Here is a 13700-nt window from a genome sequence, read left to right as displayed (position 1 = left end):
CCAAACTATATTACATTAATTTCTCTCACCTCTTAAATCAGCTATTCTATACTTTCATAATTTGCCTGAAGAATCATATTAGTTGATATGGCTGCCTCAAATAATAATAATTCACATGCTGAGGCTTTCCCCCCACTCTTATTTCATACTGTCTCCCAGCTATTTAATCACTATTCTAGACATTCTGGCTCTTTGCCTACACTTCTAACACTCCAAGATGGTTCTTATCTTCTTCAGCACCTTCCTCTTGAACTTCCAAACTAAACCTCTTCCCACTCACAAAATATCATTTTCAGGTATTTTATTATCAACCTGATAACCACATAGAAAACTTATTTCAAAGTAGATAAAGACCTAAACACAACACCTAAAATTATAGAAAAAGTAGGGGAGAAATGCCAAGACCCTTGACTAGAAACTGGTATCCTGGTTAGGATCAAAAGCATAGGCAATTAAAAAAAATATAAATTCATCAAAATAAAAATCGACACATCAAAAGATACAATTAACAGAGTAAAAAGACAACATATGGAATATGAGAAGATATCCTTAAGTCATATGCCTGGTTAAAATCCAGAATATATATATATATATATATATATATATATATATATATATATATATATATATATATACACACACACACACATATATATATGTGTGTGTATGTGTATGTATATATATATAAAGCAGATTTGCAATTAACCATGAGAAACTAATCTGATTAAATAATAAGAAAAGAAGACAATCTCCAAAGAGATTTAAATCACAGTGAAATGCCATCTCACACCCATTAAGATGACTCTCAAGCAAACCAGCAAATAGGTATTGATTTATACTTGTGTTAGCAAAGATGTGGAGAAAGTAGAAACTTTGTGCACTATTGGTAGGAATGTGAAATTTTACAACTGTTATATAAGAGAATGTAGAAGTTCCTCAAAAAACTGGAATTACAGCTGGGTGCTGGTGGCTCATGCCTGTAATCCTAGCTACTCAAGAGGATGAGATCTGAGGATCGTGGTTCAAAGCCAGCCTGGGCAGGAAAAGTCAGCTCTCCTTGAGCTAAAGAGCTGAGGGACAGCACCCAAGGCCCACAACCAACTAAAAAAAAAAAAAATTGGAATTACCATATAACAGTTCCATTTCTACATATAGACTCAAAAAAACTGAAAGCAGACATTCTAAGAGATATTTAGAGACCCACATTTATTATAGCACAATTTATAGTAGCCAAAGAAAGGTAGACATAACTCAAAGTGCCATTGGCAAATGAATGGATAAGCAAAAAGTTGTGTGTGTGTGTGTGTGTGTGTGTGTGTGTGTATTATTCCATTTTGAAAAAGGAAGGGAATTCTAATACATGCTACATCATACTCAACATCTTGAGAACATGATGCTAAATTAAGCCAGTCATAAAGGATAACTACTACTACGGCATGGTTCCACTTATAAAAGGTACTTAGAACAGTCAAATCATACAGACAGAAAGTAGAATGGTGGTTACCAGGGGCTAGAGAAAAGAAGGTAACACTCCAAGATTGGGAATGAAATGGCCTGGAAACGCAAGCTTCCCAATCTCAGCTTCCCACACAGATGGGTTGACAGGTACACACCACCATGCTCAGCTACTGCAAGGACTGTACTCAAACTGCAATAATCCATCTCTACCACCTAACCAGCTAGGATTACATGAGCTACTAATGCCTAGCAAAAAAATTACACTGAATCAAACCACGTGAACATAACTACCAAAAATACAAGCTGACTCTGTTCTGTGACAATGTAAAACCATTAAAAAAATTAACATAGCTGAGATCATATTACATTAGTAGGTTTCATATCTTTCCTTGTCTCTTAACATTATAATATATGTACTTTCTTATACCATTAAAAGTCCTTGGCTGCTTACTATTCCATGGTAAAGAAAGTATCAGGGATAATTTACTTTACCATTCCTCTATAAATCATACAGAAGAGAAAACAAATACAGTTAGGGAGCTGAGGATGTAGCTCAGTGATAGCTCACTTTCCTAGACATGTGCATGGCTCTGGGTTTAGTCCTCAAAACCTCAAACAACAACAACAACAACAACAAAATCACGTTAGGGATTCTAACCAATATAGTAGAGTCTGTGACATCTTTTCTTCTGAAAGGTTGAGCACCTTCTGTTCTTATACTAAATAACTTAATATTAAAAGACTTGGCTAAAGAGGCAAAAATAATTAAATGAAATGCATCATCATGACTGGAACACAGACCAAAACTATGAAATAAAACCTGTAGTAAAGGACATTACTGGGATAATACTGAACAACATGTCAAAAAATATTATATTGACATCATATTTCTAGAAATATTGGTGGCTTTGGATAGGTTATTTGAGTATATTTAACTTAAAAGTCTAGAAAGATTCAAGCATCATAAAAAATTACAAGAAAAAAGCATATATGAAATATATAATGCTAAGTTTATCATATTAATGTTAATATGAAACAAATCTCTAAATATTATAAAAATTTGCAAAATATCCTGAGGGACTTCACTTCTTATTAAAAACCAAGCCTCAAAAAAACAAAACACCCCAAACCAAGAAAGAACTAGAAGTTTAGGGCACAAAAAAATCAGTTCACAAGATGGCAACTTTACTCAAAGAAATACAAAGCAAAATTTTGAAACTGTGACATTCAGACATTCCATCAGAGAAAGTATGTTTTTGTTTTGTTTTGGTTTGGGTTTTTTGTAGGTCATGGGGCTTGAACTCTGGGCATGGGTGCTGTCCTTGAGCAATTCAGCTCAACACGAGCGCTCTACCATTTGAGCCACAGCATCACTTCTGGTTTTCTGGTAGTTAATTGGAAATAAGAGTCTCAGTCTTACAGACTTTCCTGCTTGGGCAGGCTCTAACCATGATCCTCAGATCTCAGCCTCCTGAGTAGCTAGGATGACAGGTGTGAGCCACCAGCATCCAGCGAGAAATTAAGTTTGAACTTTAATGAAAACCTATATTCATCATCTAATATAAAGCATACTGCTCAAAATAGTGATAAAAAAGGTATATCGCTCTCAACAAAGCCCTATCAAGTCCACTCAAAATAACTACAAATACCAGATTGCTACATGCAAATCACAGCTTACAATTAAATCTGCTGTATCTATTTACAAAAAACAAAAATTCTACCTCAATCCATGGGACAGAATACTGATAAGAGAGAGCTGATCCATTTATCTAAAGATTAATAATAAAGATATTTTCCCCAGTATGATAGAAATAAATGCAGGGGAAAATTAGTCTGCATCAAGAGGAACAAGAACAACAATAACAACAACAACACACACAGACAGCACGTAAGACTTTAACTGGTATATATCAAGCAATAAGCACATCAAGCTTTTATCAAGAAATTTTAAAAATTACAAGCAAAACCAAATGGTAAATAAGCCAAATGCAGAGAAAGAGAGTAACTGTTATCTATCACAAAAATAATCTCAACCAAGAAATAAAACCCACAAGTTATGCTCCAGGTAGGACAGTTACTTTTGTTAGTGGAAAACAAAAAATGTCTCTTAAAAAACTAACTCTGGGAACCACAGAGAAAAGTAAATCAGAAGACACAGATGATTTGGATGCAGAGGATGAATGTGAAAAACATAAAATCTTTTGTGGAAGATCATGTGCCAAAATACTTGTTACTTGGATATTGAATTTTGAGCTATTCAGTACAAGAAGATGAAAGAGAAATTAATGAAGACTCCATCAGTTGCAGTAGTATATATAAAAAATTAACCATTTTCCTTCAGAAAATTTTGTTGATAATAGGATAATTCCTCCTGAGTCCATTGTCTAGGCCATCTAATAGTTGGGACTATTTTCAACCAATACAAAAAGATCTTTAGCTGAAGAACAGTCTTCTCTGGTATCTATTACACTACTAACTTACTTGAAATATACTGGTATTTGGGGGGGAAAATACTAGAGAAACATAAAGAAACAAAAGATCATCTCATCATTACACAGATCAAAAACATTTTGGGACTAATCTATGTAAGTCTTGAGGCATGGTCCATACTCTAAAGATATAGTGTAGCATGTCCAGCACCACCACAGATTTCTGGAGGGAATCAAATACTTGGACTTGGGAAAAAGAATGAGTAGTTGCAGTTTGGGTCTCAGCTAATACTGTCCCATGACCCAAGTTATGTTCTTAGAAAGGTAGATGTCTAAAACGTGTTGATCATGAATTGCTGATCATCAATTTATTCTCAAATGTCCAAACAAAATAAAAACTTCTCTCTTTATAGCTGACAAATAGGGAACAGCTCGGTGTTTAACTACAGAGACCTTCAAACAGTCCTTCTACATCCTCCCTCAACCAACTGGCCCAGAGTCCTCAAGCCCTAAAGAATGTCCTAGATCTTGGCAGTGTTCAGATGTGCTCCAAACTGCAATCTGCAAGTTAAGTAGAACTGGGGTGTTCAGACCAGAAAGAAAAAAGTACATTGTAATACCACTAGTAAATACTGATAAATGTTTGGCTGTTTTCTCAGCATTTTCTGACTCTCTAACAGATGGCAAGTACTATAACACCTCTAATTTCCTTGTATACAATTTTAATAGGTAAACTCAATTCTAACTATGAAACAGATACTATATGTGTGAGTTCAGGTAACTCCTTATCATACAATATAAACTAGCATCAAAATATATAATAGAGGTGTATGTACACACCCCATTCATTTTGCAATTCATGAGCTAGAAAGTCAGGATAAATTCTTGGACAGTAATTATCACAGACAGAAAAAAATCTTTGGATAATACTGATCAGCACTCGAGTCCTTAATTATGAAAATTTATAGCTACAACTGGAAAATTACTTGACTCCTATATAAGAGCAGTGACAAAGAAGGTAGTTTTGACAAAAATGTGACCATTTATATTTTATAAAACAGCACCTAGGATTACCTCATACTCTAACAGAAGCAGCACAGAGGCAAATCTAAGTCCAGGAAAATAATTTCCATGCCTGATATTTAATTTCTTAATTCATTTTACTTTATAGGCACATTGCTATAGCTACTCAGCTAACTATACTTTAAAAGTGTTTTGAATATTTAATTTATAATAAGGAATGAGTAAAATAACTCATATGAATGGATATGGATTGTTTATTAAACAATTCTACATTTTAATATTTTAATCTTTTAAAAATGAAATCAATTAAACGTATCTGTCCAATTTAGTACTAAAAATACTCTTTAGCACTAAAAAATATACTTCTTCAGAATTACGGTAAGAAATAAAGATATAGGGGCTGGGAATGTGGTTCAGTGGTAGAGTGTGCTTGCCTAGCATGCATGAAGCCCTGGGTTTGATTCCCAATACCACACAAACAGAAGAAGCCAGAGGTGACTCTGTGGCTCAAATGGTAGAGTGCTAGCTTTCAGCAAAAGAAGCTTAGGGACAATGCACAGGCCCTGAGTTCAAAGCCTCAGGCCTGGCAAAAAAAAAAAAAAGAAGAAAAAAGAAAGATACAGAAAAAACTTTTATGCAGTTTGTACATATAGCTGTATACATGATATATATACATACATATACATAAATATAAATATATATATGTGGAAAGTTGACTTAACCTTATAGATATTCTAGACAAGCCGATAGATAAGCTTACCTTAACTCTCTGTAGGAAAATTGTAAACTTAGAGAAAATATCCTTTAATAAGTCAAACCACTGGGGGAAATTCAACATTCTCATCTGATCTGCAAGCCTAAAAAAAAATAGTTTAAACAAAAATAATTGATCACTCTAAACCAATATAAAATATCTTTAGGCTGGAGAAAACACTATCAAATATGATTAAACGTATATGATAAAAAACATAATATAAATAAAATAGAAATGCTCAAAAAATTAGAAATATTTTATTATAAATTTTTTAAATATAAAAATTTTATAATAAAAATTTATCCAACTCTCAAAAATAATAGAATCTTTGAGCTGGTCAATTACTAATCAACTACTTATTTAAGTACCTTTAAGTCTAATCATGTACAAGCATACATTTGATCCCATGTGAATGTGCTGTGTTTACAGAAAAACATCAATCAGTTTTGGTTAAGAGTAATGACATTATCTGTAATTAAAAATAAGAACACAGGGCTGGGAATGTGGCTTAGTGGTAGAGTGCTTGTCTACATGCATGAAGCACTGGGTTCTATTCCTTAGTACCACATAAACAGAAAAGGCTGGAAGTGGTACTGTGGTTCAAGTGGTAGAGCGCTAGCCTTGAGCACAGAGAAGCTCAGAAACAGTGCCGAGGCCCTGAGTTCAAGTCCCAGAACTAGCTGAAGAAAAAAGGGGGAGGAGAGGAAGGGGGAGGAAAAGGAAAGGAGGAGGAGGAGGGAGGAGGAGGAGAGAGGAGGAGGGAGAAGGACGGAGGAGGGAAAAGGAGGGAGGAGGAGGGAGGGAGGAGGAGGAGGAGGAAAACATCTCCCTCAACAAATTTAATAACCTACTTTGCTAACTACAAAGTAAAAAAATATACTTTGCCACAAGTGAGAGGAAATTCTAAATATTTATTAGGATTACTAGCTGAGCAACTTTGTCGACTTAGCTCCATCATGCTCTAATTTTCTCATTTTAATATGGGGAAAGCAACAGAATCTATCTATGTGGTTGTTGTAAATACTGAAGAGGCTTAGAGCAAGACATTGCAATTTTTTTAATGTTTTGTATAAGCCAATATTATTGATAGTCAACACTGATAAGTAACTTCAAAGATAAAATACTGCCATGTGCCGGTGGCTCACGCCTGTAATCCTAGCTACTCAGAAGGCTGAGATTGGAGGATCAAGGTTCAAAGTCAGCCTGGGCAGAAAAAGTCCGTGAGACTCTTATCTCCAATAAACCACCAGAAAACCGGAAGTGGCACTGTGGCTCAAGTGGTAGAGCGCTAGCCTTGAGCTGAAGAGCTGAGGGACAGTACCCAGGCCCAGAGTTCAAGCCCTAGGACCAAAAGAAAGAAAAGAAAAGAAAGAAAGACTTATGAAAAACAGAACTCCATATATTTTATTAATTTAGATTGTTAATAAATGCTGTGGCATCCAGAGGTTTATTCTATTAAAAAGAAAAAGTACCTCTGCATTAGATAGTAAATTCTCTAGTTAAATTGACAAAAAGAAAGAGTTACCAACACTCATGTCCACTGGCCCAAACAGAATGTCAATGACATATTCTCCAATTCCAACTATTACAGTTGCTTCAACTTATTCTGAAATCAAGTTTTCACCAGGCAGAGAGAGAGAGAGAGAGAGAGAGAGAGAGAGTGTGTGTGTGTATGTGTGTGTGTTGGTTTGTTGTGGAATTGAACTCAAGGCCTGGGCATAGCCATCCCTTAGGTCTTTTGCTCAAGGCCAGCACTCTACCACTTTAGTCACAGCATCACTTCTGGTTTTCTGGTGGTTAACTGGAGATAAGAGTCTCACGGACTTTCCTGATGAGGCTGGCTTTGAACAATGATCCTCCGACCTCAGCCTCCTGAGTAGCTAGAATTATAGGTGTGAGCCACTGGCATCCAGCACTAAGTAATAATATGAAAATTAAAATTCCACAATCTCCCATTCTGTGAGTTTGTCCCAGAGAGGTTTCAGTTTCCACATTGTTATTCATCTTAAGCAGTCATAAAGTTTAGATATCTACATGAGAAATTCAGTCATAAAATATTTATTACTATTCAAAATAAAAGATTAGAAATTTCAAGAGTGAAACATAGGCAATTCAAAATTAAATTTGAGCTCAATTTTAATTATAGCTAAATAAATTAAATGAATACTTGCTATCCCACTATAATTAATAAACAATCCCTGCTTCCTATCTTCCTTCTCTCCCTCTCCCACCCATCCTCTCTGTCTTGGGAGGCCAACCTTCAGGACTTGGACAATGAGCAGTCTTTGTAAAGACTAGAAGTAAAGACACAAAAATCGCCTTCTCTCATTCAGCTTTATATTCTGCAGTTAAGGTAACCTGTACTAAATATGGTCTAAAGACTCTAAATAGAAAAGCCCAGAAATAAACAACTTTTGAGTTTTACAAACTGTGCTTTTCTGAGTAGTATGACACCTGCTTCTACCTACCGAGGATATAAATTTGACCTGCTGTAAATGGAAGCTGACCATAGTCACTTGGTACCTATCTCAGTTATCAGATCAATTGTCTCAGTATCTTGATTTCTTTGTCCAAGTAACTTTTACTGTAATTAATAGTGGCCCCAAAGCCTAAGAGTTGTGATACAAAGGAGGCACCAGAAACATTTAAGGACAGATTAATTGTGTCATTATGTGGCGATGTTATAAGATATAGAGTAAAACAAAACAAAAACACTGCATATGTGAGATTCAGTATTATTTGTGGTTTCTGACTTCGTCTTTGATGGGACTCCTGCAGATTGGAGGGGCCATCATATTGTACTTATTCCTCTAGTTCCCTTCCCTTCCTGAGGGTTACCTAACCTCAGGCTGACTACTTTCCCCTACTCAAGGACATAGCTATTTTTCATTTCTACTCTCAATTCTCCTGAATTCTGTTAACTGCTCTTTTCTCTTATCTCTTAAAAGTATTTCATTATTAGGTGTGATTTTTCTTACACAATGTCCCAATCTCAGTAAACAATTCCTTAATTAAATCTTCCTTAAATTATTCTAATTTCTGAATCATCTTTTTCCTGATGAAAACCACCAAATCTATATCTTTATACTTACTTTACAACAACATCTGTGTCTATATCTTCTATTTGTGAAACTTTATTAATCACACACTGCAAAATTTAAGCAAAAAAAAAAGAATTCAGTTAATGGTCTTCAGAATCCTAAGTATTCCATGTTCCATTTGTACGGTAGAAAGCACTGTCAGTATAGCAATTATTTTTCCAGACTTGTATATTAACCCAAGGTGTTTGAAATACTAAATCATTATCTTACCCCATTAACTATTTTATGGTATATTTAAACATAACAATTAAAATGTCCTACTATTTAAAGCTGTTCAAAATCATTCACTAGAAAAAGAACGTATCTCTTATGAGAAACAAAGAATGAGCCCTATATTAAAATGTCCTCCCAATAAACACATATTGGAGATTTAGATTTCTTTGTAATATATGATAATTTTAAAGTTAAAAAATATTTATAGTTAAACTTCAGGAAAATATCAAAATTAAAATGTTATTGAAAAATATATATAAAAAATCATACAAACGTTTATAATGAAGTATTTTTTTACAAATGGAATGCATCAGTTCAACCCAAATTCAACTCATGGAACTAAATGCTGCCTCTTCCTCCTTCCCAATTACTATTTCATTGCAAAAGATTTTATTTTGATTTCTAAACTACAGATTAATTTTTCCTGTTTCTGAATTTTACAGAAGTGGAGGCATATAGTGTTTACTTGTATGACTGGCTTCTTTAGCTTTATATTAGCTCTATAATATTCGTGTGTGCAGTTTTGAATAACATACTCATTCTCATCCTGTGTAATATTCCACTGTATAAATATACTTTAATTCTTTCCAATCACGATGGAATTTAGAGTGTTCCTGGCAGCATTGTTATAAATACTTAGGAATTGAAATGAAGAATAGCAAAGTTTGTATATGTAACATCAGTTGCCAACAATTTTCCAAAATGTTTATGCCAATTTAAAAATAGTGTTTTAATGTGCTTGAGACAGGTTAAGAGACGATAGTAATTTTTGCTTACTTTTATGTAAACATTTAAAACTCCTATGTGTATTTAATATAACGATGACAAAGCTGGGTGTGTCAGTGGCTCACACATGTAATCCTAGCTACTCAGAAAGTTGAGATTTGAGGATGCCAGTTCAAAGCCAATCCAGGCACACAAATCCAAGAGATTCTTTTCTTCAATTAACACGGGGGAAAAAAGCCAGAAGTGGAGGTGTGGCTCATAACTTTTAGTGAAAAAGCTAAAAGTATGAGACTCTAAATTCAAAGCCCAGTATTGGCACCAAAAGAAAAAAAATGAAAAGAAAAAAAAGGATGATGATGAATTAAGCCTACTAAACACATTTAAAATTGCAGTATCTTTTTCATACAAAAAAATTGGACTCCAGTGAAAATGAAGATCATGAAAAACTAAATAACACATCTATTTCCATTTAAAATCCTAATTTCTGATCATAAGGGTAAATAAAATGAATTTATTTAGTGTTGCTTGAGCATAAAACTTGTAAAGTCTTTTTAGACAGCAATTCAGTATTGTATATTAAACAACTTAAAAATTATGTCACTCTCTGACCAGTAACCTCACTTTGAAAATTAGTCTAAGAACATATGTTAATATGACCAGTGAAGAACACTGTGTTATTCCAATTGAAAACCACCTAAATATTCACTGTAATGGAAAGCTGAAAAGATTTAGGCAACAAACATACTGTTGATGATTTAACTTGTTGTTTCTGAAGACCTCTATAATAAGAAAATGAGCTCAGCACCAGTGGCTCACATTTGTAATCCTAGCGACTCAGGAGACTGAGATCTTAGGATCATGGTTCAAAGCCAGCCTGGACAGGAAAGTTCATGAGACTCTTATCTCCAATAAACTATTCAGAAAAAGCCAGAAATGAAGCTGCGGCTCAAGCAGTAGAGCGTTAACAAGCAGTTCAGGGACAGTGCCCAGGACAAGGTCAAATCCCAGGAGCAACACAAAACAGAAAAAATGCTTACAATAATTCTAACTAAAATTTATGGTCAAGGGGCTGGGAAGGTGGCTCAGTGGTAGAGCGCTTGCCTTGCATGCCTGAGGCCCTGGGTTCAATTCCTCAGCACCACATAAGCAAAAAGAAAAAAGCTGGAAGTGGCGCTGTGGCTCAAGTGGTAGAGCACTAGCCTTGAGCTGAAGAGCTGAGGGACAGCACCCAGGCCCAGAGTTCAGGCCCCACGACCGGGCCCAAAAAAATAAAATAAAATAAAATTTATGGTCAAAATCATATGTACATTATGATGGCAATAATAAAAATTTAGTATCAATCTACTTACAGGAATATTCTTAAAAAGATAATCTTGACCGATAGGCTCTGTTTTTCCATATTTTCAATTTTTAAAAAATCACTGAAGTATTTCTATTATAGTACACATTACATATATTTTAGGGGACATAAAAATAAAACTTCATATAAGATTCTAGAACACATATCAAATAAAAAGGTACAATTACCTGTTTAATGATATTCTTTGCTGCAATAATCATTTCTTCACCATAGATTTCTAAAAAATTAAGTTTTCTTTGCTTTAAAAGTCCAAATACAAGAGATACTAGTCTTTCCTATTAAAATAAAAGAAGACTATGTAATTTCACATTTTAAATCTGTAATAATCTTATATAGAGGTAGAAATAATCAGCAACAAGGGCTCTGTCTGATTCTTAAATCTCTATCTTACACCTGGTATTTCCAAAAGTCAGAAAAAAAATCCCTCTCAAAGCAATCTTACCAGGTTTTGGAGAACACTGTAACAAATCTGGTTTGGGAACAAAATAATATTCGTACTTTTGGCCTAGTTACCACTGATGATTAATAAATAGTCCCAATGCCTGTTTTTAATTCATAGTCCAAAAGACAGAAATGACAACCTGGATTTTTAATGGGAAGTCAACTGCTTGCACACCTCTCTGTAACTACTTGACCATCAGTCAGGGACTTTGGATGTTTTTACTAGTCCCTGACAATGATTAGCACAGAGAAATTACTAGATATGAGTATCTATCATGAACATGTTTTATATCTGTGTGATATGTATGGATTTGGTTTATATATCAACATAAAATGTTTATTATATATAGTATGTATATACATATAAGCATATGCACATACAGACATAAAGTCTGTTCATTATAGGTATTCAATGAATTTGAGTGACTAAAAGTTTAGCATGATAACTTTTTATAAAACAAATTCTAACACATATGTGCACACATAAAATACAAACTAATTTACTCACCCCATATATCTATTTTGAAATTGCTTTGTAAGCTATGAAGGCCCCATTTCAATTCTAATTTTTAAGTTAAAAAATAATTTTATTCTCTAATTTCATAGGATACCCAACATTTATGGTGTGTCTTAAGATCACATGGCTACTGAAGGGCTTCATAGGTCTGACAAAATCTTGATAGTAAAGCTAATTTTGTTCACCATAACCTGAAAAGTTTGTTCTAAACTAAAGATGTCAGGAAGTAACACTAATCAATAATTTCAACAGTTCAAGGCACATACCTCTTCTAAAACTTGACAGTCATCTTCCAGTGGCCTGTTTAAATCATTGTGAGAATAAGTAGAAAATTCTGCAATCATCATTTTATCTATCAACTTTTCTAATTCACAAAGTTGTGATCCCAAATGCCTATAAAAGGAAAAATAAATTACATATCTTCATTTTAAAAACATAAGTTTACTTTCAAGGCAACTAGGAGGCAAACTTTTTTAGCTGAATGCCTGTTCAATAATGTGATGTTTTAGTAAAGTGATGTTTTCAGCCAAGATGGCTGAAATTATTTTACAACATGTCCAGAATTCTATTTTTCAATTTATTAAAGATCTTTAACCTCTAAAGAAGTAAAATATGTTGTAGAAAAGTTGGGTAACTGATCTACTTTATGTCACAGAAAAATATTTAGATATTCTAATTTCTTCATTAATTATTTACTGAGTAATGATAGTCCCCTAACCAGAATCATTTATTCAAAAAATCCAAGTGCCTATCAAATGTCTACTCTGTACCAGACCCTGTTCTAAGTGAGCAGAAATCATGTGAAGGACCACAGATATCACACTGATTCTACTTAATCTCTGTCATGATCAATCTGAGTTACTATATACCAACCCTAAGATCATTAAATGTAAGTCATTTGAACACACAGGTAAAAATAAAGCAGTACTGTCATTTACAAAGGGATTTTCACTGCACAGTCTAATATCCTCATAGAAACAATAAGCCTAGATAACATTGTTGGTCTAAAGCATTAAGAAATGAAGAAGAAAAATCTGTTCTTGCCTTAGGGAAATAACTTTAAATAGTACAACTTTTATGTTTTATTCATCAACTTACTTTAATTTTTAAAAACTCTCATCTTGGGTTTGAGAATATTACTCATTGTTACAACACTTACCTAACACATTCAAGGCCCAGATGCTAGTCCTAGCACAAAAATTGATTTTTTTTAAAAAAAAAGCTCTATTGAGTTATGGTAATAAATGCTTATAATCCCAGGAAGCTATAAATTTAAGACCATTCCCAGGTACTGGTGGCTCACACCTGTAATCCTAGCTATTCAGGAGGCTGAGATCTGAGGATCACAGTTCAAAGTCAGCCCAGGCAGGAAATTCTGTGAGACTTTTATTTCCAATAAATCACTCAGAAAACTGGAAGTGGCGCTGGGGCTCAAGAGCTGAAGAGCTGAGGGATAGTGCCCAGGCCCAGAGTCCAAGCCCCATGACCGACAAAAAAAAAATTTAAGGCCAGCCTGAATTGCCCCTCTCCCATGCATATATAATACACATACACACACACACACACACACAACTTTTTGCTTTGGGATAATTTTAAACTAAACTTGGTTTTAGATTAAATATAAATTTAAAACAACCATATAAAATAAATATACACATTGACTTGGAAAAGCCCACAT

General features: G+C 34.1%; 1 protein-coding gene across 4 annotated transcripts in view; it reads right to left on the bottom strand.

Moving 5' to 3' along the window:
• Positions 1-13700, bottom strand: part of LOC138815255 (vacuolar protein sorting-associated protein 54) — a 99456-nt gene that overhangs the window by 35942 nt on the left and 49814 nt on the right. For all 4 annotated transcript variants that reach the window (XR_011368234.1, XM_070004538.1, XM_070004539.1 and 1 more), the window contains exons 8-11: positions 12289-12415; positions 11232-11339; positions 8757-8812; positions 5671-5767 (exon numbers count right to left, since the gene is read on the bottom strand). Coding sequence is in view for 3 of the 4 variants with exons in the window: in XM_070004538.1 (XP_069860639.1) it covers positions 5671-5767; positions 8757-8812; positions 11232-11339; positions 12289-12415 (388 nt within the window). In the remaining variant the exon portion in view is untranslated. The remainder of the gene's footprint in view (positions 1-5670; positions 5768-8756; positions 8813-11231; positions 11340-12288; positions 12416-13700) is intronic.

Source organism: Dipodomys merriami, unplaced genomic scaffold, assembly GCF_024711535.1.
Source record: "Dipodomys merriami isolate MVZ:Mamm:240054 unplaced genomic scaffold, mDipMer1.0.p SCAF_63, whole genome shotgun sequence".
In the NCBI taxonomy this organism is placed as follows: domain Eukaryota; kingdom Metazoa; phylum Chordata; class Mammalia; order Rodentia; family Heteromyidae; genus Dipodomys; species Dipodomys merriami.
Note: the sequence above shows the minus strand (reverse complement) of the source record. Positions and strands in the feature narration are given on the sequence as shown.